This window comes from Acinonyx jubatus, chromosome X (genome assembly GCF_027475565.1).
Source record: "Acinonyx jubatus isolate Ajub_Pintada_27869175 chromosome X, VMU_Ajub_asm_v1.0, whole genome shotgun sequence".
In the NCBI taxonomy this organism is placed as follows: domain Eukaryota; kingdom Metazoa; phylum Chordata; class Mammalia; order Carnivora; family Felidae; genus Acinonyx; species Acinonyx jubatus.
The window spans coordinates 95,976,971-96,001,854 of record NC_069389.1 but is presented as its reverse complement, the minus strand read 5'-3'; the positions used below and the strand labels follow the sequence as shown (position 1 = coordinate 96,001,854).

Sequence of the window (24,884 nt, the reverse complement as noted above, 5' to 3'; positions counted from 1 at the left end):
ATATGGATCCCAGGTTTCTCAGAGTTGGCCAGACCTCTATATGAGGCGCTAAAGAGGGAAGAGAGAGCACCCCTTTTCTGCAGCCCTAATAAGAAAAGGCTTTCATAAAGACCATAAAAACAAAACTCACGGAGGCACCAGCCTTGGGACTCCCAGATCACGAGATTTCAACCTGTTGGTACATGAGAATAATGGGGTGGCCCTGGAGGTTCTCACTGGGGAATTTGGACCTTGGCAAAGACCAGTGGCATACCTTTCAAAGCAGATTGACTCAGTTGCGGCAGGGTGGCCTCCCTGTCTGAGGGCCCTGGTAGCCACCACACTTTTAATCAAGGAAGCAGACAAACTCATGTTGGGGCAAACCTAAATGTTAAGGTTCCCCATTCTGTTATTACCTTGATGGATGCCAGAGGGAGACACTGGCTAATGCATGCTCAGATGACACAATATCAGGGACTGCTATGTGAGAACCCATGAATAAGATTGGGAGCCATAACATTTATCCAAGGGATATAGGTGTGCTGTTTCAAAGGGACACATGCACCCCCATGTTTATAGCAGCACTATCAACAATAGCCAAAGTATGGAAAGAGCCCAAATGTCCATCGATGGATGAATGGATAAAGATGTGGTATATATATACAATGGAGTATTACTTGGCCATCAAAAAAGAACGAAATCTTGCCATTTGCAACTATGTGGATGGAACTGGAGGGTATAATGCTAAGTGAAATTAGAGAAAGACAAAAATCATATGACTTCACACATATGAGGACTTTAGGAGACTAAACAGATGAATATAAGGGAAGGGAAACAAAAATAATATAAAAACAGGGAGGGGGACAAAACATAAGAGACTCAGAAATATGGAGAACAAAATGAGGGTTACTGGAGGGATTGAGGGAAGGGGGTGGGCTAAATGGGTAAAGGGGCACTAAGGAATCTACTCCTGATATCATTGTTGCACTATATGCTAACTAATTTGGATGTAAATCTAAAAAAAAAAAAAAAAAAAAGATTGGGAGCCATAACAACTATAAACCGTGCCACTTCCTTGCTCACAGCAGCAGGGACCCCAGAGCATGATCTTCTAGAGGTACTTGATGAAGTCTATTCTAGCTGACCCGACCTATTAGGCTCTTACAAACCCTGACCTCATCCTGTACACCGACGGCAGCAGCTTCACGAACGAAGACAAAAGATATGCTGGTTATGCAGTAGTCTCTGATTTTGAGGTCATAGAAGCAAAGGCCCTTCCACAAGGATGGTCAGCCCAAAGAGCAGAACTGTAGGCCCTAATAAGAGCACTAGAACTCTGCAAAGACAAACAGGCCAACGTATACGCGGACTTGAGCTATGCCTTTGCCACTCTACATGTACGTGGGGCTCTATACAAGGAGAGAAGACTTTTGAGTGCAGGAGGAAGAGAAATAAAAAATCGGGAAGAAATCGTAAAACTATTAAGGGCAGTCTGGAAACCAAGTCATCCACTGCAAGGGACACCAAAGAGGAAAGGACTCAGTGTCGGAACGTAACAGACGAGCTGATGCTGCAGCTAACCAAGCAGCAGGAAAACAACACCCTCAAAAATCATGCTGGCCCCGGAACTGCCCGCTTCCCCAAGGCACACAATCCAAGAAACAAAATGGGCACAGCAGGAAAAAGGAGGCCAGACAAAAGAAGGGTGGTGGGTACTTCTAGACCAAAGAGTCTATATCACCAGAGCAGCGAGCCCACTAGGTGGTTCTCCAGCAGCCTGAGCTTGCCCACCTAGGAAAAACCGCCCTTGAAACCTTACTGAGCCGTTACTATGTAATTGCTCGACTCCCATCACTCTGTGCCTCAGACTCTCAACACTGCCTCCTCTGTGCTCAGAATAATGCCAAACAAGGCCCCAGTGGGCCCATGGGAATCCAACGCTGTGGTCAGGCACCCTTCGAAGATTTAGAGGTAGACTTTACCAAAATAAGACCCAGTGGATGATACAAATATCTTTTGGTATTTATCTGCACGTTTTCGGGCTGGGTTGAAGCCTATCCCACACACACCAAAAAAGCAAGAGAAGTAACCAAGGCCTTGCCAAGGGGTATCATTCTCAGTTAACCAGAGGCTCAGACAATGGCCCAGCTTTCATGGCTGAGGTGGCACAACAAATAGCCAAAACCCTAGGTATCCAATGGAACTTACAGCCTACCAGCCCCAGAGTTCAGGGAAAGTGGAACGTATGAACCAGACCCTTAAATCAGCCATGGCAAAACTGTGTCAGGAAACTAACTCGCCCTGGCCAGATACACTACCCCTAGCTCTTCTGTGAATACACTGCACACCCTGGGGAAAAAACAGGATTCTCCCCATTCGAGATCCTACATGGAAGACCCCCTCCACTAGTCAAATTCAAGGGGGACCTGAAAGCTAGGGAATTGAGAAATACAAAAACGACTAAACGGACTAGGGAAAACTGTATTTGAGATACATAGATGGGTAACAGAAAGGATGTCTATTTCCCTAGGAATAACTGTGCACCCCCACAAACCTGGGGATCAGGTTTGGATAAAAGATTGGAAAAAGGAACTGCTTAAACCTACCTGGAAGGGACCTTCTTGTGCTAACCACACCCACAGCTCTCAAGGTGCAGGACTAACTTGGATCCACCATTCTGGAGTAAAGGCAGCAACTTGGAATGAAAAGTAACTGCTAACAGAATGATCCTCTACAGACCACCCTTAAGGAAACAACAGACTATACGTGGCTGGCAGCCAACACCTGAGAACTCTCTCTGTAACCAGAAGCTTGAAGAAATCACCACGCAACTTAAATGAACTATACCAAATCGTTCTCTCTCAGATTTCATTGTCATCCCCACCTATTTCTCTTTCCATACTCGTTGCTATACTCTTTGCTGTAGGGCTGGACCTGCTAACTGCCCAAAGGAGAGGACTGTGTCTCTTCCGAAATGAAGGTTGTTGCTTCTGTGTCATCCAATCAGGGAAAGTCTGAGGTACAGTCCAGCAGTTAAAGGAGTGAATCAACAAAGGAAGACAGGAACTAGCAGATTCATGGAACTCTTGGAGCACCATATGGATGCTCCAGTTGGACTATTCTAGCTGTCGCTACTCCCCTTTGTATGATGAAGAACCCTAGCTGCCTCACCCCTTCCTTTGACGTCCCTGTCCAACTGGAGGAAGCCAGAATGGTCTTCGCCCCTCCTTTCATTCCCTGGGCCCCACAAACTGATTTTCTCTAAGTGCTACCGCAGCTGGAGAATCAAGAGGGGGGAATGAGAAGAAAAGCTTGCTAGTAAAAACAAGATAAAAGGGTCCAGTCAGATGCCCGAGGCTGGATTCTCCCCTTGCATACTTTTGGCTTCTGTAATCTTGTTTGCCTCCTGTGTCCACCAACTGCCCAGTTAGCACCACTGATAAGGGCCCCTTCCCCTTTTTCTTTTGTCTCTCAACCCCCTACCATCCCAGCCATAAAGGAGGCTGATGCCAAGGTTTGGGGCTCAGGCTTTGGAGGTGACGCCACTGGGCCGGCACCGGTGCTCAGTAAACTGTCTTTTCTGATTCCTCAAGTGCCTGTGGCTTGTCTCTTCCTGGGCGCCAAGTATATGCTGTAACAGCCACAGCTCCAAGTAGGGGATACGAGTAAGGCCTGGTGCTAAGAAGCCTAGGAATTACTGTACCATAAATGAGACTGGGATGCTGCCTTAATTCCCCTCCATAGCACTCCAGGGGGATCAGTTAGGACAAACTAAACTATTCACTGACAACTAGTTTACTTGCTGATCCTGAATATGTCTTAGTCTTTCTCACCTTTAGGATTTAAACATGCACCCTAGTTTCCTTCTTTGTGCCCCTTGCCTCCTCCCATTCTCCTTGCCGGGTTAATTCCCACTTACCCTCATGGATTTAAATTGAATTATTTTCGGGGCACCTGGGTGGCTCAGTTGGTTGAGCTTCCGACTTTGGCTCAGGCCATGATCTTGCAATTCAGGAGTTCCAGTTCTGCGTCAGGCTCTGTACTGACAGTTCAGAGCCTGGAGCCTACTTCAGATTCTGTGTCTCTCTCTCTGCCCTTCCCCTGCTCATGGTCTCACTCAAAAAATGAAATAAAATGTTAAAAATTTTTAATTAAATTACTTTCTTTGGAAGCTATTTGTAACTCCTCACGCCCACCTTTTCTCTACCCCACCCCACCCCACCCCACCCCACCTTCCTAGACTGTGCAGGTGTCTCTCTTCTGTGCTCCTAAAGCAGCTTTTATCACTCTGTTCTCTAATTGTCTGCCTCACCCACTAGGCCAATTGAGAACTGTTTGAGGGCAAGGGTTGTCTTTGTATACTCCGTGACAGGTCCTTAGGCAAGGCTTGTTCAGTGTTTGTCTAGATTTGGCTAGGAGAAGGAACTGGTTTCTACCTCTAGTGAAGATCAGCCATTGGGCTGAGGGTCCAGCCAAAGAATGGACTGATTCTCTAGAACCAAATTGCTACTGTCTCCTTAAATGTGCATTGCTTGCTGCTGGATCCTGCCTAAACTGAATCCAAGCTTGGTCTCCTATTGGGCTCTGTGATTTGGCTCATCTCAATAAAGGAGTTATTTTTTATTCCTCACTTTTTTTTCTTCTGGTGAGTGGGACCCTGAACGTCTTTTCCTAACTTGTCTATTACTTGAGACAATTTTGTCATGTCTCCTTACTAAACTAGAAATTACAGGAAGTACCTTATTTGGGTTTGGAGAAAAAGTGTGTTTGGTTTACGTCTGTGTGCTTCGTGTCCTTAGCAAGTCATTTAAACCTCCTTCTCTGAGTCTGTTTCTCATCTGTAAAATGGGGATGGCACCTGACCTCACAGTGTGGTTATGAGGATAAAATAAGATTGTGTGTGAAAGTGCTTTGAAAAACTGTAAAATCAACCACAAATGGAATTTCGTATTAGTTCTGTATTCCCTTATGACATCTAGCACCATGCCTTGCCCAGAGTAGTTGCTCAATACATTTTTGTTGAATGACCAAATGAATTGGCAAGAAAAATAATGCTATTGGTGGGAATAAAGGACATTTAATGGAATCAGGAAAAACAGATCACTTGGCAATAGAAACATCCATATGGTGAATAATTCAGAGTTGGGCATTTATAGATAGTCCCAAATCTACATTCTCAATGTCTGGTCTTTGTTTTGTTTATAAAAAATATTTAAATTTCTTTGAATAAGCTTTTGGCAGCTGAGATAAACTTGACTAGATCTTAAATATGCAGTCATCACAAAGCAGGACTGGCCCCAGGCAATACTGTGAGGTCAGCAAAATGTACTCTCAGAAATCTTTCCTCCCCTGCTGGTAACTTTACCACCCCCCCCCCCCCACATCCCCCATTGCAATGCCTCGTCCTTGTTCTGTTTACCTCCAGGCATTTAGGACTTTTGTATTATCCTTTGTTCCCCAGAACCATTCACCTTAAAGGGTCAGGAACTGAGTCTCCCTGGCTAATTTGCATTTGAAAAAAGGATTCTTAGAGAAGGAGACTATTTTTATCAAAAGGAATGAATAAATAATTGTGAAATTTCAGGCATTAAAGAGTACAAAGGCTTATCAGCTTCATTCAAATCATGATGGTACTTAGTTCATCTACAGCTGTGGTCTCAATCTTGGAGGTATGTAGATTCACCCTGAGAACTTCTTAGAAATAATGATAGTTGAGGCCCTACTCACAGAGATTCTAATTCAGTTGGACTGGTTTCAAACCTGGGCAAAGGTGTGTTGTTTTTTTTTAAGTCCCCAGGCAATTCTGTTGTTTACTTGGAGTTGGGAACCACTGGTTTAAACCTAAATTGGCCTTGCTCTGGAGAAAAAGAAAAGCCAAATGCTATTGGAATATCAAACCTTGAAGCGGGATGGGGGGGGGGGGGCGGGGACTATGATAGTCATTGATAAAGTGAAGGGAAAGTTAAAAATAGGCCCAGCAACTCCACAATAAGCAAGTGCATGGCAGCACCAAAGAAAAAAGTCATCTGTGGTTGATCCAGTCCCCTACCCCAAACCCACAGGGAAAATGGCCTGGCCCTAACTTTCAGTCCTGAAATCTGCTTCCAGATGGTTCACGGTAGGACTATAGGTAAAATCTCTGTGCTAAGGGGCTAAGTCCTCAAATGTTTGATGTACCCAAGTCAGTAAGTCTTAAGTTGATGAGATAATTTTACATAGAAGATAAATGATTTTGTTAAAAATATGAGATCTGTGTTATATTTATTTACATTGAGCACCACAGGTTTAGCATTTTTTATCAAGTTTCTTGCTTTATAAAGCAACTCTAGGAGGGGTGCCTGAGTGGCTCAGTCGATTAAGCGTCTGATTTTATTTTTTAATTTTTTTTAACGTTTATTTATTTTTGAGACAGAGAGACAGAGCATGAACGGGGGAGGGTCAGAGAGAGGGAGACACAGAATCTGAAACAGGCTTCAGGCTCTGAGCTGTCAGCACAGAACCCGACGCGGGGCTCGAACTCACGGACCACGAGATCATGACCTGAGCCGAAGTCGGCCGCTTACCGACTGAGCCACCCAGGCGCCCCAAGCGTCTGACTTTGGCTCAGGTCCTGATCCCATGGTTCGTGGGTTTGAGCCCCACGTCAGGCTCTGCTGCCAGCTCAGAGCCTAGAGCCTGCTTCTGATTCTTTGTCTCCCTCTCTCTCTGCTCCTCCCCTGCTCACGCTCTCTCTCTCTCTCAAAAATAAACATTAAAAAAAAAGCAACTCTAGGATGGGCAAAGGGTGTAGTTGGATCATCTTTGCTTAAGCTTTGACCTCCCCAGTCGTCTCCTAGCAGCCCCTTGCTGTTGAGAGCATCGCAGAGCCCTTATTATGACATCATGTTGACTACCTCACCACTGCCTGGTTTAACTTTTCTGTACTTCCCTGCTTCAAAGATGGTCCTTCAGAAAGGCCGATAGGCAGCATGGACTACGTTTTACCCACCAGTTGTCTTTTCTAGACACATTCTTAAACAATGCTTGCTGCAGAAATATCTTTAGTATTCTCCTATTTAAGGGAGATTCCACCTGTGGACAACAAGGCTTCCAGGGGTGTCTATCACTGACAAATCGCTGCTCTGAGATGTCTGGAGAAGACACAAAACAAAGTAACTTGGGGAATTCCCGTGATCAAAAAAGGGAATCAGGTTATACTCTTTTTTAAAGTTTTTTAGAATTTTAGTTATTTTGAGACACAGAGACAGCATGAGCAGGAGAGGGGCAGAGAGAGGGAGAGAGAGAGAGAAAGAATCCCAAGCAGACTCTGCACTATCATTGCAGAGCCTGATGTGGGGCTAGAACTCACGAACTGTGAGATCGTGACCAGAGCCAAAACCAAGAGTTGGACGATTAACTGACGACTGAGCCACCACAGCACCCCTCTCTTTTAGAGACATGCCTGCCAAAATAGGGGAATGGACATTAGAAAAACTTGTCCTCTGTTTTTGTATATCTTTCTTTATACATGTTTACCTTTATAAGAAGCTACAGGTTTATTTATTTGCTTGATTAAAAGAATACCAGTAGTAACTATACTTCATCTGGCAGCACTGTAAAGTTTAATTAATGTTTCTAAGGTATGAGTTGAACTCACAAGATGAAAGATTCTATATATGGAATATGTGTTAAGTGCCCAATCTGGTTTAGTCTGATAATGGCCATAATTGTATGGTGTTCTACATTGCAGTCTTGATTATTGTGGTTTCAGTGAGTTCAACCTTGAGAAATGTATTTTAATGTTGAGAATGTGTTTAACAACGGTTGGCAAATGTTTGGGTGTACTTGATTCTTGATGTAAAAGATGTTTTACAAAGAAATATGGAAGGTTTTTCTTTTTAAATTGGTTCAAGGGTCCAAGAAGACACAAAATTCTGGTCCTCACACATCATATAGTAATATATAAGTTGGTTTGTGCCACAAAATCTAAATGCTAAATAAAAAAAATCATTATTAAAATTACATCTCCATATTAAGATATGCTAAATATGTGAGGACTGAGCTGGCACAAAATAAGGTTGTTAAGATATCAAAAGGAAGATTCGTGTTAATCACCAAGATAAAAAAGAAAAATATTTTCCACAAAACTCATTTAAGGATATTTCATGGAAAACTTAAATAGTAGGTAGGACTGCTGGGTCATTCAAAGTGAGCTAGTGCTCAAGAGCCAAGGATCTGTGCTTTTAGAGCTAACATGTAACTTGGAAAACCGAAGGGCTTAGATAATCTTGTCAGATTGGGAGCTATTATTACCAGAGTGTAGTTGAATATTAACAAGACTCAGCTATGCTTTATGTTAGTATCAAAGTTTATCTTTGTATGGCAAAAGCAGTTTTCTACCTTTATGTCCATTCCCTTTCTATTGTACTAATATTTGTAATTTTAAAAATAGCCAGCACTTCCATATACCCTTTAAGAAATATAATTACATGAATTAAAACAAGGCCCATTTTTTTGGTCTTGAAAAGTACTTGGTTAAAATGCAAATCCTTCTAGAAAATGTATCAATTTGGGCCATTATCAGCTGGCCCATCCACACACCCTTCTAAGAAATTATAACTACACAAATTGGAACAACCTTGTTCATTAAATCCGGAAAATTAGCTAATCTTCCCTTGTAAAGATGTAAAGACACGGCATTATTTTCTCACTCAATGAAATTTTCAGTATTTACTTTGCATTTACAGTTGTTCAGCATCATGTGAAATATGAGACACACTAAAGGAAGGTTTAATGCTTTAGGATACCTTTCCTGGCTTTAAGAGTTGACAGTCATTTTAGGCAGTCAGAACAGAATGGTACATTCAAAACAGATAGGAATCCATTCCCCCTCTTTTTGGCCTCCATCTCTGTTCTCTATGGTCCTAGGGCCTAAGTTCCATTAGAGCCTTGCTCTCAGCCAGTTGTCATCAAACAGCATAAAGCTGATAGTGGTTCCAGGTGGTACCTCTTCTAGGAGGATTTGCATTTTAACTACAGACTTATGAAGATCTAAATTTATTAAATAAATAAATAAACAAATAGATAAATAAATAAATAAATAAAGTGGGCTTGTATGACAGCTAGAAAATTGATTCATTCTTAGAGTTCTGATTTGTCTCTCTAAAACTATTCAATACAAACTGCTTTTACTCCACCCACAGTCCTGTTACTCCCCTGCTTTTAAAAGCCTAGCTTGCTCCCGCCTTTCCTTGCTGTCTAACCTAGCCCACAGAGTAGACCAGATTTTTGGCTTTGTGTGCCAGAGGAGGGAAGGAAACATTCTTCCTCTACCCTTCAAGGTCTTCCAGCTGGATTAAGAATTAAATTCACAGGAGACAGATTAATAGGAGGAAAAAAACCCCAAAGTTTTATTACGTGGGCACAGAGATCTCGAGAAATGACCAAGGCAGGCAGTTCTTAATACATTTTAGACAATGAGACAGTAAATTTGTGAGGAATTGAAGGGATAAAGAAAACAGGTGTTTGAGAGCTTTAATTAAATTACGGAATTCTAAGCGGAATTTAGGTTGAGGTAGATTAGAAAAACGATGGTTTCTGCAGCTTTCTCAGCTTTACTGGTGATAAGGATGTCTTTTTCTTAGTACAGGGAGGGAGCATATTTGCCTTATGGGAGATTTGTTTCTTGCTTTCAGGGGGACAGAACAGGGTCTGCGTGTTCTTGTGCCAGTGGTTTCGCAAGTAGCTTCAATTCAAAATAATCAATATGCCATTGTGTTACATTTTGGGTGGACTGCTCTTGGCCTCTACCCAGGCACTCTTGAGCCTCATTTTCCTTACTTCTAACGACATCTTACTTGGTAGCTTCATTGCACTTTCCGTATTTCCATAAACAGGCCAGGCCCTTTCACAACTCCCTGCTTTGCCCATTTGCACTGCCCAGAATGCCTTTGACCTTCCCCCTCTCTCGTCTTTTTGGCAGTCCCCACTCTGACACCCAGCAGAAACAATTCCTATGTGAAACCGATTATTCCAAAATTCTTCCGAATTTCTTGATTCACATGTTTCCGGAGCACTTTGTACATATGTTATACAACTGTCAGGGAAATTAGTTTTGTAACCCTTTTCCCCTACTGGCTTCTCAGTGGTAGGGACCTGATAACATGTGTGGCATAAAGTCTTTCAGTTGGATGTTTCTGCAGTTAGAATGATCAACAGGTTGGCAGATTTAGTTTTATTTGACATTGTGCCCCACCCCCCCATGCCCTCAGGTTAAACAAAAACTCCCAGCAGGAAATTTACAAGGTTAGTGCTGCTAATTTAACCACATTTAGAGGTTTGTTCTTAAGAGTAATCTATTTTGGAATTGGGGCTTGTGGAATATATCGGTAGAAAACATTGATTTTTGCCAATATCATTCTTCCAAAATGTGTTCTTTGAAACAGTTCTGAATTGAGATTTGGTAAAAGTCGCTTTGTTTGGTCTGTAAATTATTGGATTAATGACTGAGGAGGTCGTTGTGTATTGTGTGTGTGTGTGGGGGGGTGTTACCTGCTTGTTTCTTGGACCTTAGAATGCACCCTAACTCTGGCCAGCCATCTTAGAAAATGCTCCTGGTAGGAAGGTAAAAAGATTTTACAGCTACGTTACTGAAAAAGGTATCAAAATTCAGGCCCTATTCAGTGTTGGGTCAGCAGTGTCCTTGACATAAGAGAAACAATTTATAGCTCAATCGAAGCAAAAACTCATTTTCTTTGTATCTAACATCTTTTTCCTTTCCTATTTTAACGTCAGGACATTCCTTCTTAGCAGCAGGCATAATGCCATGATCATATTTTCCTTCATTTCGGGTTACTCCCCATGCCTTACAACCCCTCCTTATTCCTTTATCTCTTTCAAAGTTTCCATTCTCGGTTCCCTTACTTTTTACTCCCTCCCTTCCTGTCTTCCTCCTCCTCTTTTTTCCCAGCTAGCTCACCCCGCCCCTCACCGTCACCACCTTCCCTCCCCTTCAGGCTCCTTCCCGCTGCTTCTCCCGCCACCTTCCCCCCTACCCCGCCCGCCTCGCGTTCAGAAAGCTCCAATCAGGAGCTCGGGAGGTGTCTAGAAAGCCCGCCCCCTCCTCCCTTTCCACTTCTCTTACCCCCCTTTTCTCCCTCCCCCCCCCCCACTCAAGTCCTGCGGACCTGGGGGCTTCGGGATCTGGGCGCTATGAAAAGTGTCTGCCCAGTCACTTCCGGTAAGGGCGCTGCAGCGCGAAGCTTCCCGCGGGACCGTTAAGGAGGGGGTGGGAGTTACCGGCGGACCGGGGGAGGAGAGTGCTGCCAAGGAAGGGGAGCGGGAGAGGGAGGGGGAGGAACAGCGAGAGCTAGGGAAGGAGCACGAGCGTCTTGGGCGCCTTAGCTGCCGCTTTCCCGCCGCCTCCCCAGGAGCCAGCACCCCCGCCCCTCGGGCGCCTTGCAGTGCTTCTCTCCACCCCCCACTCCCGAGGACAGACACCGCCCCTCCCTCGCCGCCGCGTGACCGGAAGTGGCGCCATCTTTAGCCTCTTGTGCTACTGACAATAACAAGCCTTGGTTCTCTCCCCCTCCCCCCTCCCCCCAACCACGGCATCTCCCCTCCCAGAGAGAGGGAGAACAGGAGGAGGAGCTGCAGCCTCACAGACTCACTGAGTCGCTCCAGCAGAAAGGGGGGAGAGAGACCGAAAAGCAGGGGAGGGGGACGGCACCGCCGTTTACCTGTCTGCCTCCTCATTCGCTCTCCCCCCTCGTTCTGCTCACTCCTGGTGTCAGCCTATCCGCCTTCCCAAACCCTCCCATTCCCCCTGTGTAGCCCCCCCTTCACTTTCCTTCTCGTCCTCTGTGTTTCTCCTCTCTTTCTTCCCTTCCCCCTCTAGCATTGCCACCTTCTCTCCTACACGCACGCAGGCATATAAACGTAGGTTTTTGATGCTCCTCTGCCTGTTGACCCCGCTATTTTCATGTTTCCAACAGGTTTTTCTTCCCCCAATCCCTCAGCTGCTGCTGCTGCTCAGGAGGTCAGATCTGCCACTGATGGTAATACCAGCACCACTCCGCCCACCTCTGCCAAGAAGAGAAAGTTAAACAGCAGCAGCAGTAGCGGCAGTAATAGTAGTAACGAGAGAGAAGACTTTGATTCCACCTCTTCCTCTTCCACTCCTCCTTTACAACCCAGGGATTCGGCATCCCCTTCAACCTCGTCCTTCTGCCTGGGGGTTTCAGTGGCTACTTCCAGCCACGTACCGATACAGAAGAAGCTGCGTTTTGAAGACACCCTGGAGTTTGTAGGGTTTGATGCGAAGATGGCTGAGGAATCCTCCTCTTCTTCCTCCTCATCTTCACCAACTGCTGCAACATCTCAGCAGCAGCAACTTAAAAATAAGAGTATATTAATCTCTTCTGTGGCTTCGGTGCATCATGCAAACGGCCTAGCCAAATCTTCTACCACCACTTCTAGCTTTGCTAACAGCAAGCCTGGCTCTGCTAAGAAGTTAGTGATCAAGAACTTTAAAGGTAACCAAGGCCAAAATCCATAATCACCTACTAAGGATTTGACACTTGAGCGGTCACGTGCTCTGTTTATGTTAATATATTAAACAGTATAGAGGTGGCCTAATGTTTTATGCATAATCAATGAGGTGGAGGGAGGTCCTTTTTTGGGTGGAGGGTTCATTTTCCGGGGGTGGTGAGTATCCTTGTGCTGAAGCATACACCGAGTGTTTCTGGGCAGTATTTTGAGGTCTGGCTCAGCTTCTTCTATCTACTGTTACTCATTACAATACTGAGAATCGGTATGATTGATCCGGATTTTACAGGTGAGAAATTTGTATTCTAAAGAGGTTTATTTATTTCAGGTGCATAGTGAGCTTTCGTACTGGTGATTTTTATTTTTATGCTTCAGTAGGCCACATTTTCTAGTCCCTAGAAATGCAGGTAGCAATGGTGATCTTTTCATGCTCAGTGAAGATTTATAGTTAGATTTGTAATGTTGAACATTATATTCTTGAAACCCCTTGTGGAAGCAGTATTTGGAGAAAAATATTTATGATCTCTGCATTTCTTTCCAAAGGTAGGGTTTGGAAGTCAAAAACACTGTGTATACAGATAAGTAGTAACTCTGTACCACTAGTTTAAAGATGGGAACAATTACTACATCTTTTTTTTTTCACTAAAATGGGTTTTAAAGTACTGACCTGCAGTTCAAATTTAGGAAAATTTGTTCATTTTACATATGAGATATGTGATTGAGAGTATTATGAATGCACTGATGTATATAAAATCAACAGATTTTGAGCTGAATTACTTTTTTCTGTTAACTGTGTTTCTAGTTTTCTGACTTAGTTTTTCAACACCCTTAACTGGCAGGTAATAGCTGCTAAGAGGTTTATTAAATGGAGAAGTAAATGAATGAACTTAAGTAATATTTACCAGATAAGTGCCTTGTGGTAAATATTAGTATTCAGAAAATTAGCTTCTTGGTGCTTGTGTTTTCAACATTAGTGTGAAAATCAAGAATATGCTCTATTTTGTCTAAAGCAGAGGGTTATAGTGTTTATTTTTAACCTTCTCTTTTTTTTCTGTCATTCCTCTCCCATCCCCAGGTTCTCAAGAGTGTTGTAATCTTTCTGGTTTAATAGTGTACTTTTCTGAAGTGAATGTGAATTGTAATTGACTAATGTGTTCACTGTTCCACTCCCAAGTATATGGATGTAATAGCCAAGGATTTTTAAAGAGATGAGCTTTATCCCTAATTTCATTTGCATACTTGTTTCAGAAATTTTGTTTGGGTTTTTTCTCTCCCTCTTAAACTAAAAACACATTAAGACATTTGAATGTTTTAATTAAAAAAATATTCCTTGTTGGTCAATGAAGTTTAAATTAAGGCCCGGGTTAAGATATTCCTTTCCACTCTGAAAATGCTACATAGGTTCTGGAGTCATTTGGATGTTTTAATTTTTAAAAATTTTACTCTGCTCATAGATGGAATTTAAATTAAAACCTGAGTTAAGATGTTTCTTTTCATTTGTAGATGCTGCATAAATTTATGTGAGAGTCAAACAGACTTGGATTAGAATTCCAGTTTTGCCATTGATTAGCTATGATGACCTTGGGCAAGCCTTACTAAATCGAGTCTTCTGGCCTCAGTTTCCTCTGTTGCAAAATAGGGGTGATAATACCTTCCTTAGAGCGTTGTTAGGAAGATTAAGAGATTTATAAAGTACTTGTACATAGTAGACATTCAATATTTCAAATCTCAGGTACAAAATGCATGTCAACTGACTTGCTAGGTTTTACATGTCCTCGAATAAGATCAGGATTGTTATTTTTTTATCTGTGATTCTTGAATTTTTATTTTTTGAAGCAATACAGTCAATAGAAAAAAAAAAACTTCACCTAAAGGTGAATTCTAATAGGTGAGTCAAAATGACGAACGATATTCTGGCATTTCAAATTTTATTCTTTATGCTAAGCTTAAATACAGTAGTTACTTTATTTTTTATTTTTTTATGTTTATTTATTTTTGAGAGACAGAGCGTGACTGGGGGAAGGGCAGAGAGAGAGGGAGACACAGAATCCGAAGCAGGATCCAGGCTCTGAGCTGTCAGCACAGAGCCCAACACGGGGCTCGAACTCATGAACTACAAGATAAGACCTGAGCCGAAGTCGGATGTTTAACCTTCTGAGCCACCCAGGCGCCTCCAGTAGTTACTTTAATATTTAGATGTAATAATTATAAAAATCAAAATTTACTCTTAAAAAGCAGTAATACTATTGCACTTTTAATGGATCCTTTCGTTACCATATACTATATATTCTGACATCAACTTTCTACATATTATTTAGATAAGCCTAAATTACCGGAGAACTACACAGATGAAACATGGCAGAAACTGAAAGAAGCGGTGGAAGCTATCCAGAATAGTACTTCGATTAAGTACAATTTAGAAGAACTCTATCAGGTACGTGTTAATGTGGATAGCCAGATTTGGCTAGCATATATTGAGGTGGGATGTATATGGATTTTACTTTGAAATGAGTCCTTCTGTAGACTTTTGGTTCTCTTCTAATTACAATTTCTTGATTAACTTATGCATTCTTTTATAATCAAACCACATACTCTGACATACTCTGACATTCTGACATAAACTAGGAGTACAGTCATATTGGTATATTTCGGGTTTATTTTGGACCCTTCCGATTAGGATTTACAGTAAGGAGTACCTTGGTATAATCAAGGTTTTACCTATAATGGAATCCTATAGCCTAGATCCCAAAGATGATATCTGGTAACATCATTCTGTTGTGGCACTTCTTGCTAAGTGGTGTTATTTGCCTATAGGAAGGGCCTCAAGAAATGCAGATACTCTGTATTTTATCCTTCTTCCTTTGTAGTAGTAGACTTTTGCCATTTCTTTTTCTTTTGAGAGAGAGAGAGAGACAGAATGCGAGAGGGGGAGGGCAGAGAGAGAGGGAGACACAGAATCAGAAGGGGGCTTCAGGCTCTGAGGTGTCAGCACAGATCCTGATATGGGGCTTGAACTCCAGAGCCGGGAGATCATGACCTGAGCCGAAGTCAGATGCTCAACTGACTGAGCCACCCAGGCGCCCCGCCATTTCTTTTTCTTGCTCTTTACGTTTGTCTTATCTTCTGGACTGCAAGACCATCCTTAGCCAAAAAAATGAGCAGCTGATTGTAGTCCAGTGACTTCCTCTGAGGTTCAGGTTTGTTTCTTTTGCTTAACAGATGGGTCTATATTTGAAGTGTTTGGTTTAAATATACTATTAAGGACAATTACTGATTTAGACTTCTTACTACTAAGATATTTTTCCCTACTGTATTTTTGACACAACCACTTCAAGAAGTTACTTTCCATTATAGCGTCAGCAGTTGCATATAAAAAAATATTTCAGAATCTAGTAGCTTGAATTGTTTTTTTTATTTTTAATTTTTTTAAGTTTATTTATTTTGAGAGAGCACGCACACACAGGGATGTGGTGAGAGACAGGGAGAAAGAGAATCCCAAGCAGTTTCTCTGCTGTCAGCGTTTAGCCTAACTTGGGGCTCAAACTCACAAACCATGAGATCATGACCTGAGCTGAAACCAAGAGTCAGGAGCTTATCCAAATGAGCCACCCAAGCACTCTTAGAGTCTTTTATATTGATAAATACCTTGTAAGAAGTTAAGTTGGTTCAACTCATCAGAATTTGTAGTTTTCATCTATTGACTTTAGTTGCAGAGGCTGTGTAGTAATGGACAAACACTGGGTTAGGAGTCGGGACAGATTTGGGATCTGGTTTTGGCTGCTATCACCTTTGTGATCTTGAGCAAGAAATTAGACCTCTCTCGACTTCAGTTTGCTTCTCTGTAAAATAAGGGAAAGAAGAACTGTCCTATCTACCTCATGGAGCTACTTGTAAGAATCTAGTAAGATGTGAGAAACACCTCGAAGCACTATGATCTAGAAATATAAGATGATATCACTAGTACAGCTTTTTCATAAGTCACAGTGTGCCTTTTTCACTTGTAATAAGCCAATTAAGATCACCAGTTTCTGTTGCTTTGAAAATTGAATGAGTCAGTGCATGCAAAACACTCAGAACAACGTCCGAACCATAGTAATAATGTTATACAGTATTCTAATCCTTATAAAGCTATGGAAGTATCAGATAGTGGTGGTAGTAGTAGTAAGTTATTACTTAAGAATGAGCCCACCTTACTTGGCTTTGTTGGTATATTGTACATGTGGCTCCTGAGTTGTACAATATTAAAAGTAGAATTACGGAATTGGAGTTGGAAGGGCTTTAAGAGATCAGATCATGTAGTCCAATAGCTTTTTTCATATAGTGCAGGTGACAGTCTACAAAGCAGGTGCATCTTTTATTATTTCATTTAAGCATTATAGAAGAAACCTTTTGTGAAGTGGATAAGGGAGTGCTTATTATTCCTCTGTTGATGAGGAAACTGAGTCTCAGGGAAGTTAAATAATGAGATGCCTAAGTTTCAAGTCCAGTGCATTTTTACTACTATGCTGCTTCACTAATACACCACAGCTCTTTGAATACCTCTGTAGTGCAGTGTTTGAGGCAAATAAATACTTCACTTTAGGGAAAAAACTTTGTCATCAAAGAAGGTAATTTTTTCATTCCTGTACGTATATGGTGTTTATTTGGATATGCTGGTGTACAGCATCTTTAGTTTCAATAATGTTATTTTATATATTTTGTATTTATGGCAGATTGTGATTGCTAATGAAGCCTATTTACTTTACCTTGAATATTTTTCTAGAGTTTTGGGGTTCAAAAATATTTCTCCTGGGGCGTCTGGGTGGCTCAGTTAAGCGTCTGACTTTGGCTCAGGTCACGATCTCAAGGTTGGTGGGTTTGAGCTCTGTGTTGGGCTCTGCGCTGAGCCTGCTTTGGGTTCTGTCTCCCTCTCTCTGCCCCTTGCCCGCTAGCACAGGCGTGTTCTCCCTCTCTCTCTCTCTCTCTCTCTCTCTCAAAATTAAAGAAACATTAAAAAATTTTTCCTGATAAATTGATTCTGTTAAATGTCTTTGTTTCAGGAGCTCATAGCTTACATTTTTTCTGTTTTTCCTTTCCTGTATTTCAGAATTATTACATGCTATTGTTCAATTGCATTTCTTTAGCCTAAAATCAGTGATACAGCTTTTTAACTCTTTGCATTTTTCATAGTTCTTTACTATTTCTGCTTTAATAAATTGAAAAGCATTTGTTTATAACTGTTTTTGTTTTTGACTTTAATTTTATAAATGTTCGTTTGGATCATTCTCAGAAAGTTTATTTTGAGATGTTCAAGTTCACAAAAAGATAAAAAGATAAAGGGAGTAAAGTTCATACCATCTGGATTTCAGGTGCTTGTTTAATTTTGACTGGTTGAAATGTAAATTAAAAGTACTCTCCTAAAAAAAAAAAAAGTACTCTCCTAAAATTGAAACTGTAGAAGTATGTAGTATTACACCAAGCAAAAGTTCACCAAACCTCTCATTCCCCCATGCTATCCTTTGTATCTGAAGTAAACGCTTATTTGGCATATATCTATGCAGAACTTTTTTCTCTGCACGCAAACGGTTTTAAAGCTTAATCATAGAAGTCCCTAGTATGGATGGCATGTACTGCCTCCCTGAGTTTTTAGTTTCTAGAACAGAATATGTGGTTCTGAGTGCATTTGCAAGAAACAAATGTCTTTTAAGGGTGATTTTAAATGAGAATTGTACTTGAGTTTAAAAATATCTTTCCTCGACAACCTTGAAATCCTGGTAAGTGTGAGGCAGTGGTTGGTTAATGTTATTTTAGTTTGGGGGATTTTTTTTCTTGTTTGCTTATTTTTGATTGACTACAGATAGGAGTATGGTTAAGTGCACTGACTTTTGAGTTGATCAGCCTGATTTAGATTAGAGATCTGCCACTCATGATAACTTTGGGCAAGTTACTTCTCTAAGCCTTGTTTTCCTCATTTGCAAAATGGAAGAGTAACATTATCTTTGTGTTAGGGTTGTTTAGTTGTAAACAAAATACTGCAGAAAAACTGCTTGTTACGATGTCTACTGTTTGTTGGTGTCATCACTGATAATGATGATAATAAATGAGTCTTTTAAAAAGATATCTTTATTTTTAGATTACCCTTTACTGTACAGCTCTAAAGCCACATGTTATAAAATTCTAAATCCACACTGACTCAGAACAGCTGGCTGATAAATAGATTACATTCCAGATACGTGTCAGTAGACATCATTAGCCAAATTGAAAGAATAAAGAGAGGAACTCTCTAGGAACAAGTATTTTTTACTTCTCAAGAATATGTCTTGTTTTTTACATGTGGTATCTTATAATAGTTGGAATTTGGGGTGTTTTAAATAATGGGATTATTTTTCTTACATACTCAGCCTTGTATAAGTAGCTGTATAGTCTTTTAAAATCAGCTACCTTTTTTGGAGCTGGCTGGTAGTTTATATATGAAAATATAACATTTATTCTTAATATAAATGTTTATTTTATTTGAAGGCAAGTCTAGTCCATACTTCAATTCTGATGGAAATAATTTTATGTATTATTAATAAAATTCCGGGGGGGACGCCTGGATAGCTCAGTTGGTTAAGCGTACCACTCTTGGTGTTGGCTCAGGTCATGATCTCAAGGTTTGTGGATTCAAGCCCCATGTCTGGCCCCCTGCGGACAGTGAGGTGCCTGCTTCAGATTCACATCCTCTGTCTCCATCTCTCTGTGCCCCTCCCCTCCTCATGCTCTCTCTCAAAAATAAACATTTTTTTTTTAAAGTGCGACTACAAATTCTTAGTCCTTGATAATTTTAGTCTTATTTAAATCCTTTTTTACTAGCTGTAAAAAGAAAAATAATTTAGGTTTCATGTCTGGCTTCCTTTCTGTAAGTTCTTAGTTTTTGATGTATTTTGAGTATCTTATTGTAGCCATTTTTCCTAAATGTAAAAAGATAAATTAGATTTTATTGCTGTATCGTTTGTTGAAAACTAGGTGGTGTGTTTTCCTTTCTTTAAATATACAGTTTGAAAAATAACACCCAACCCATTAGGCCAACGACCAGAGTTCAGCACCCTGTGGGAATTTAATATCTTTCTTGGTGTCTATCGTTGTTAAATGAGAAAAATTTCTAGATTTCCTCCCTTACTGTGTTTATTTTTGTAGTTTTTGTATTTTTTATTCTTATTTTAGTCCTCTTCATTTTTTTATTCTAGTCTTACTACTTACCCTCATTTCTGTTCCTTCTCTTGCCCCTTGTGCAATCTTATGTGCCTTTGCTGTCTTAAATCCTGTATTCCCCAAAGCATCAAATTTTAGGAACTATAGTTTTACATTTTGTTTGCTACATGTTTACATTTCTTTGGAGTGTGTGGTTTTGTTTGTTTCAGACACTTTTTTTTCAGACAAACATGTTTTTTATGTGATATGTATGGATTTTGGAGGGGAGGGGCTGAGGTTTTGGGGACTAAAGGTTAGAAACTTGTTAGAATGTTCTATTTTATATCTGACTACATTGAAAAAGAATTTTTAAAAAAAATTTTTTTTAACGTTTATTTATTTTTGAGACACAGAGAGACAGAGCATGAACGGGGGAGGGTCAGAGAGAGAGGGAGACACAGAATCTGAAACAGGCTCCCGGCTCTGAGGTGTCAGCACAGAGCCCCGACGCGGGGCTCGAACTCACGGACCGCGAGATCGTGACCTGAGCCGAAGTCGGACGCCCAACCGACTGAGCCACCCAGGCGCCCCTGAAAAAGAATTTTTAAGGCAGCATATTTACCAGTAATGATTAGGAGCTTAAGTAAAAAGATAATTTTATTTAAGAGACTTTTAAAATGATCTAGAATCTGCTTGATATAAATAGTTGCATGTGAAATGAGACATAAAATAATACTAAATACATTTCTAATAGTTCATTTCAAAGATCTGGAATAAAATAGAGCTTATCCCAAACTTTAAGTAGTTATTTAACATTTTCCTATTCATGTTTCTATCCCAGTACTTAATAGGGTACAGAACACTTAGTTAAATAGTTCTTGTTGAATTACTTACTGCTTACTGTGTGCAAAGCTGGACAGATGCCATGGACATAAAAAGATCACTTAGGCCTTTTTCCTAAGGTGCTTATATTTAAGTAGCTTCATGAAATGAGTAGTTTGTGACCAGCATTTAAAAAAATTTTTTTAATGTTTATTTTTAAGAGATAGATACAGCATGAGCGGGGAAGGGGCAGAGAGAGAGGGAGACACAGAATCTGAAACAGGTTCCAGGCACTGAGCTTGTCTACACAGAGCCCGACACGGGGCTGGAACTCATGGACTGGATGGTGAGATCATGACCTGACCTGAAGTTGGATGCTTAACCGACTGAGCCATCCAGCACCAGCCCCCCCACCCTGGCCATGACCAGCATTTTTTAAAAGACATGAAATAGAAAATAATCAAAGAACATCACACATAGTAACAATAAGTGTAGTTTCATGAAAATTTTGTTTAAGTTACATAAATTTATGTATAATGGATTGTGACATACAATGTGTTTCTTAACTGTGGCTTGTCAAAAATTTTTGGAAGTCCCTATTTTAGGCACACGTGATTGCTCCAAACAAACCTTGCTTTAAAAAGTAAGGAAAGCAGAGTGTTTACATGATAGTATGTGTGGAAGATCATAAACAGACATGAGACTAAAATGGTAAAATTGAGCCTTGAATGCCATGCTGAAAAGTGGTGGTGGGGAAGATAGGGTTTATTGGGTAAGGCAAATATTTTAAATTTTTTGAGGACTTAATGTATTCATCTAGTTCAGAATCCAAAAAGTAATACAGAACATATAGTAAAAAGTTTCACTTCTACCCTATCCTCTACCCACCCCCCACCCCCCCCACAACTCAGTTAGTTCCTCTCTCCACAAACACTATTAGTTTGGGGAGTATCTTTCCAGCAGTGTCTCATGTATGTAAAAACAACTGTGTGTGTGTTTTATTTGTTTTGTCTTTTTTATGTAAATGGTAGACCGTGAACCACATGGTTTAGTCCTTTGTATATTTTTTTAAAGATTAAAAAAAATTTTTAGTTTAGAGAGAGAGCGTGCAAGGGGGGAGAGAGGCAGAGGGAGAGAGGGGGGAGAATCCTAAGCAGGCTTCGTGCTTAGTGCAGAGTCCAACACAGAACTCTATCCTGTGACTCTGGGATCATGACCTGAGCTGAAATCAACCGACTGAGCCACCCCGGTGCCCCAAAGATAGATAGATTGTTTGTTTGTTTGTTTGTTATTTCAATGTTTATCTTGGGGGGAGAGAGAGAGAGCGCGCATGAGCGGGGGAGGGGCAGAGAGAGAGGGAGACCCAGAATCTGAAGTAGCCTCCAGGCTCCGAGTTGTCAGCACAGAGCCCGACACGGGGCTTGAATCCAAAGACTGAGATCTTGACCTGAACTAAGTCAGACGCTCAACCGACTGAGCCACCCAGGTGCCCTGCACCAAAGATTTTTTAAAGTAGGCTCCATGCCCAATGTGGGGCTTGAACTCATGACCCCGAGATCAAGAATCGCAGTCTTCTTCCAACTGAGCCAGCCAGGTGCCCCTAAGGTTTTTTTTTTTATTTAAGAATTTATTTTTAAGTAATCTCTGCACCCAACATGGGACTTGAACTCACAACCCTGAGATCAAGAGTCACATACTCCACTGACTGAACCAACCAAGCACCCCAGCCCTTTGTATTTTTTTATACCTATTATGGAATTTCTCCAGAACAGTACTAGAGCTTGATGAAAGGTTGTCAGGGAAGGGAAACGACTAGATCTGGTCTATATATGTTGAACAGTCAAAGTTAACTAAATTAGAGAAGCAGAGTGTTCTCTTCAATTTGACCTTCAGGACTCACCTTAGATCCTTAGATGCTCCCTTTCCTGCCTTTTTTTTTTTTGCCTCTTAACATTTTAAGTCACTTTTCAACTAAATATGGGGGAGATGGTAAAGCCTGGCTAAATTCTCTATTTCTCGCTATTCCCACTAGCTCTTCATTTTCTTTTGGTCTTTGGGATTCCACCTCTTTATCTCTTAGGAAGGCTTTTCTGACTTGCCCCTATCCTAAGGAGACTGGGTTAGGGCCTTGCCTCTGTGCTTATCCTTACCATAGCACCTAACAGTGTTTTGTAATTATATGTTTTCTGGTCAGTTTTCTCCTTATGCTATAAGCCCCTTCTATGTGCAAGACACATTGCTAGTTGTAAGTATGTTGGTTTTTGAATATTTACTGTATTGCCTGGTTCAGAGCCCCCAAAACATTAATAGAATATGTGGATACATAAGCACATGATCTCTTTTTCTCATTAGGGAGAATTAGGGGATAGATACACTTGAAAAGGTAAAGTATTGACTCAGTGATAGATCACTGTGTTATGATTGGTGACAGTGCCAGGTGAGGCAGTTAGGGAAAGCTTATTGGAAGAGTTGGGACCTAGTAAGTCATAAGGGAATATGATATCTTGTGTGAGAAATACAGCAGGAGGCAATGGGAGAAGGAGGAGTCCGAGAAGTACTGGAAATGGGAAATGTGCATAAGATGAAGTACAAAGAATCTAAGCAGGGAAATAAATGCTGACAAAATGAGTCATTCAAGAGGAATACCAGATACAATGAGATTACTAAAGGAGGAAGGGGGAGAATCCATAGAGAACCAATGTGAACAGAAAGGCTCATGAAATAAGCATAAATACACCCTTTAGGTATTTGTGGCCTACCCCAAGGCCACTTGGAAAGTGGCCAGGGGAGACTGAGGCTTCTTATTCAGCCGTAGCTACTGGATCTAATTGGCCTGCTGTTTCCTGGTGAGGTGCAGTGACTTTCCTCCCAATGATATAAGTGGTTTTCTTTAAGGTTTCTTTTCATTTACTAATTTATTTACTGGACCTGCATGCTGGGAATGTGACTTAAAACTACGTATTTATAAAATTCCACTCCAACCTACAGAACTTGGAGTCAATTTTAATGGATTTTCTGCCTTTTGTTGTGGTGAGGAAGGAATCTTGGTGTTATGTTTAAGTTATTACTAGTTGGAATTGTATCAGAGTTCATCCTGAGAGTTTTTACCATGCCTGTTGTTTTAAATTTGAAAGCCTTTGATACACATAACAAGAAACTCATTGAAATCTGAAGTTTGTCCTTTTGGGATCTGAGTAAAAAAGGAAGACCAATTCAACTATTAGAATGAAGAAAAAATACAGTCATTTTGGTTATAATTAATGTTTATTCAGTTGTGCAAATTAAAAATTCTGTATTTAAATATTCTTAGACTTAAATATTGGAGAAAAGTATTTGGTATTTACCTCATACTCTTATAATACCGCTAGCAGTAATGTTTCTATTGTTCTGCTTAGGATGACTTTCAAAGAAAGTACAATTAAGTTTTAATTCATTGGTGGTCAAAGTGCCCAACTCATCTGATAAACAACTGGTGAAATTGTTTTTAAAACTCAAAATGGAGGGCACCTTGGTGGCTCAGTCATTTAAGTGTCCAACTTCGGTTCAGGTCATGATCTCAAGGTTTGTGAGTTTGAGCCCTGCATCAGGCTCTGTGCTGACAGCTCAGAGCCTGGAGCCTGCTTCGGATTCTGTATCTCCCTCTCTCTCTGTCCATCCGTCACTTGTACTCTGTCTCTCTCGCTCAAAAATAAATTAAAAAATTTTTTTAAAATCTCAAAATGGGATTCTGCTTATGAAAACAATGAACATTTTAAACAAGAAAGCATTTATATATAGTAGTTGTTACAAATTGGATGTCTCCGTGGGGGGAGAACTTGACTTGATTCCCTGTGTCCTTAACCTGAACAGTATATAATATAATAAATATACTGGTGGGGATTTTTTTTGGGGGGGAGGGTGGTACGTTGGTTATGAAAAAGTTTACCTGCATTCATATTTTATTTTACTTTATTTTTTTAATCTTTATTTATTTTTGAGAGAGAAGGAGAGACAGTGTAAGCGGGGGATGAACAGAGAGAGAGGGAGACACAAAATCCGAAGCAGCACCGGGCTTTGAGCTGTCAGCATAGAGCGCAACATGGGGCTCGAACTCACGAACCCAACTCATGAACTGAGAGTTCATGACCTGAGCTGAAGTCAGACACTTAACCCACTGAGCCACCCAGGCCTCTTGCTTTGTGTTTTAAATGGATGAATATGGGGTGCCTGGGTAGCTCAATCGGTTAAGCGTCTGACTTCAGCTCAGGTCATGATTTCATGGTTCGTGGGCCCAAGCCCCACTTTGGGCTCTGTGCTGACAGTGCAGAGCCTAGAGCCTGCTTCAGATTCTGTGTCTCCCTCTGTCTCTCTGCCCCTCCCCTGCTCATGCTCTGTTTATCTCTCTTTCTCAAAAAGTAAATAAACATTAA

General features: G+C 41.0%; 1 protein-coding gene across 5 annotated transcripts in view; it reads left to right on the top strand.

Moving 5' to 3' along the window:
- The first annotated feature begins 7,058 nt into the window (after positions 1-7,058).
- Positions 7,059-24,884, top strand: part of CUL4B (cullin 4B) — a 44,047-nt gene continuing 26,221 nt past the window's right edge. For 2 of the 5 annotated variants that reach the window (XM_027054362.2, XM_027054364.2), the window contains exons 1-3: positions 11,051-11,197; positions 11,952-12,491; positions 14,823-14,938. In XM_027054362.2, coding sequence (XP_026910163.1) covers positions 11,170-11,197; positions 11,952-12,491; positions 14,823-14,938 — 684 coding nt within the window. In that variant the 5' untranslated portion in view covers positions 11,051-11,169. Of the gene's footprint in view, positions 7,170-11,050; positions 11,198-11,951; positions 12,492-12,591; positions 12,794-14,822; positions 14,939-24,884 lie in introns of those variants that run through there. The other 3 variants (XM_027054363.2, XM_027054365.2, XM_053201617.1) reach the window with 3 other exon arrangements.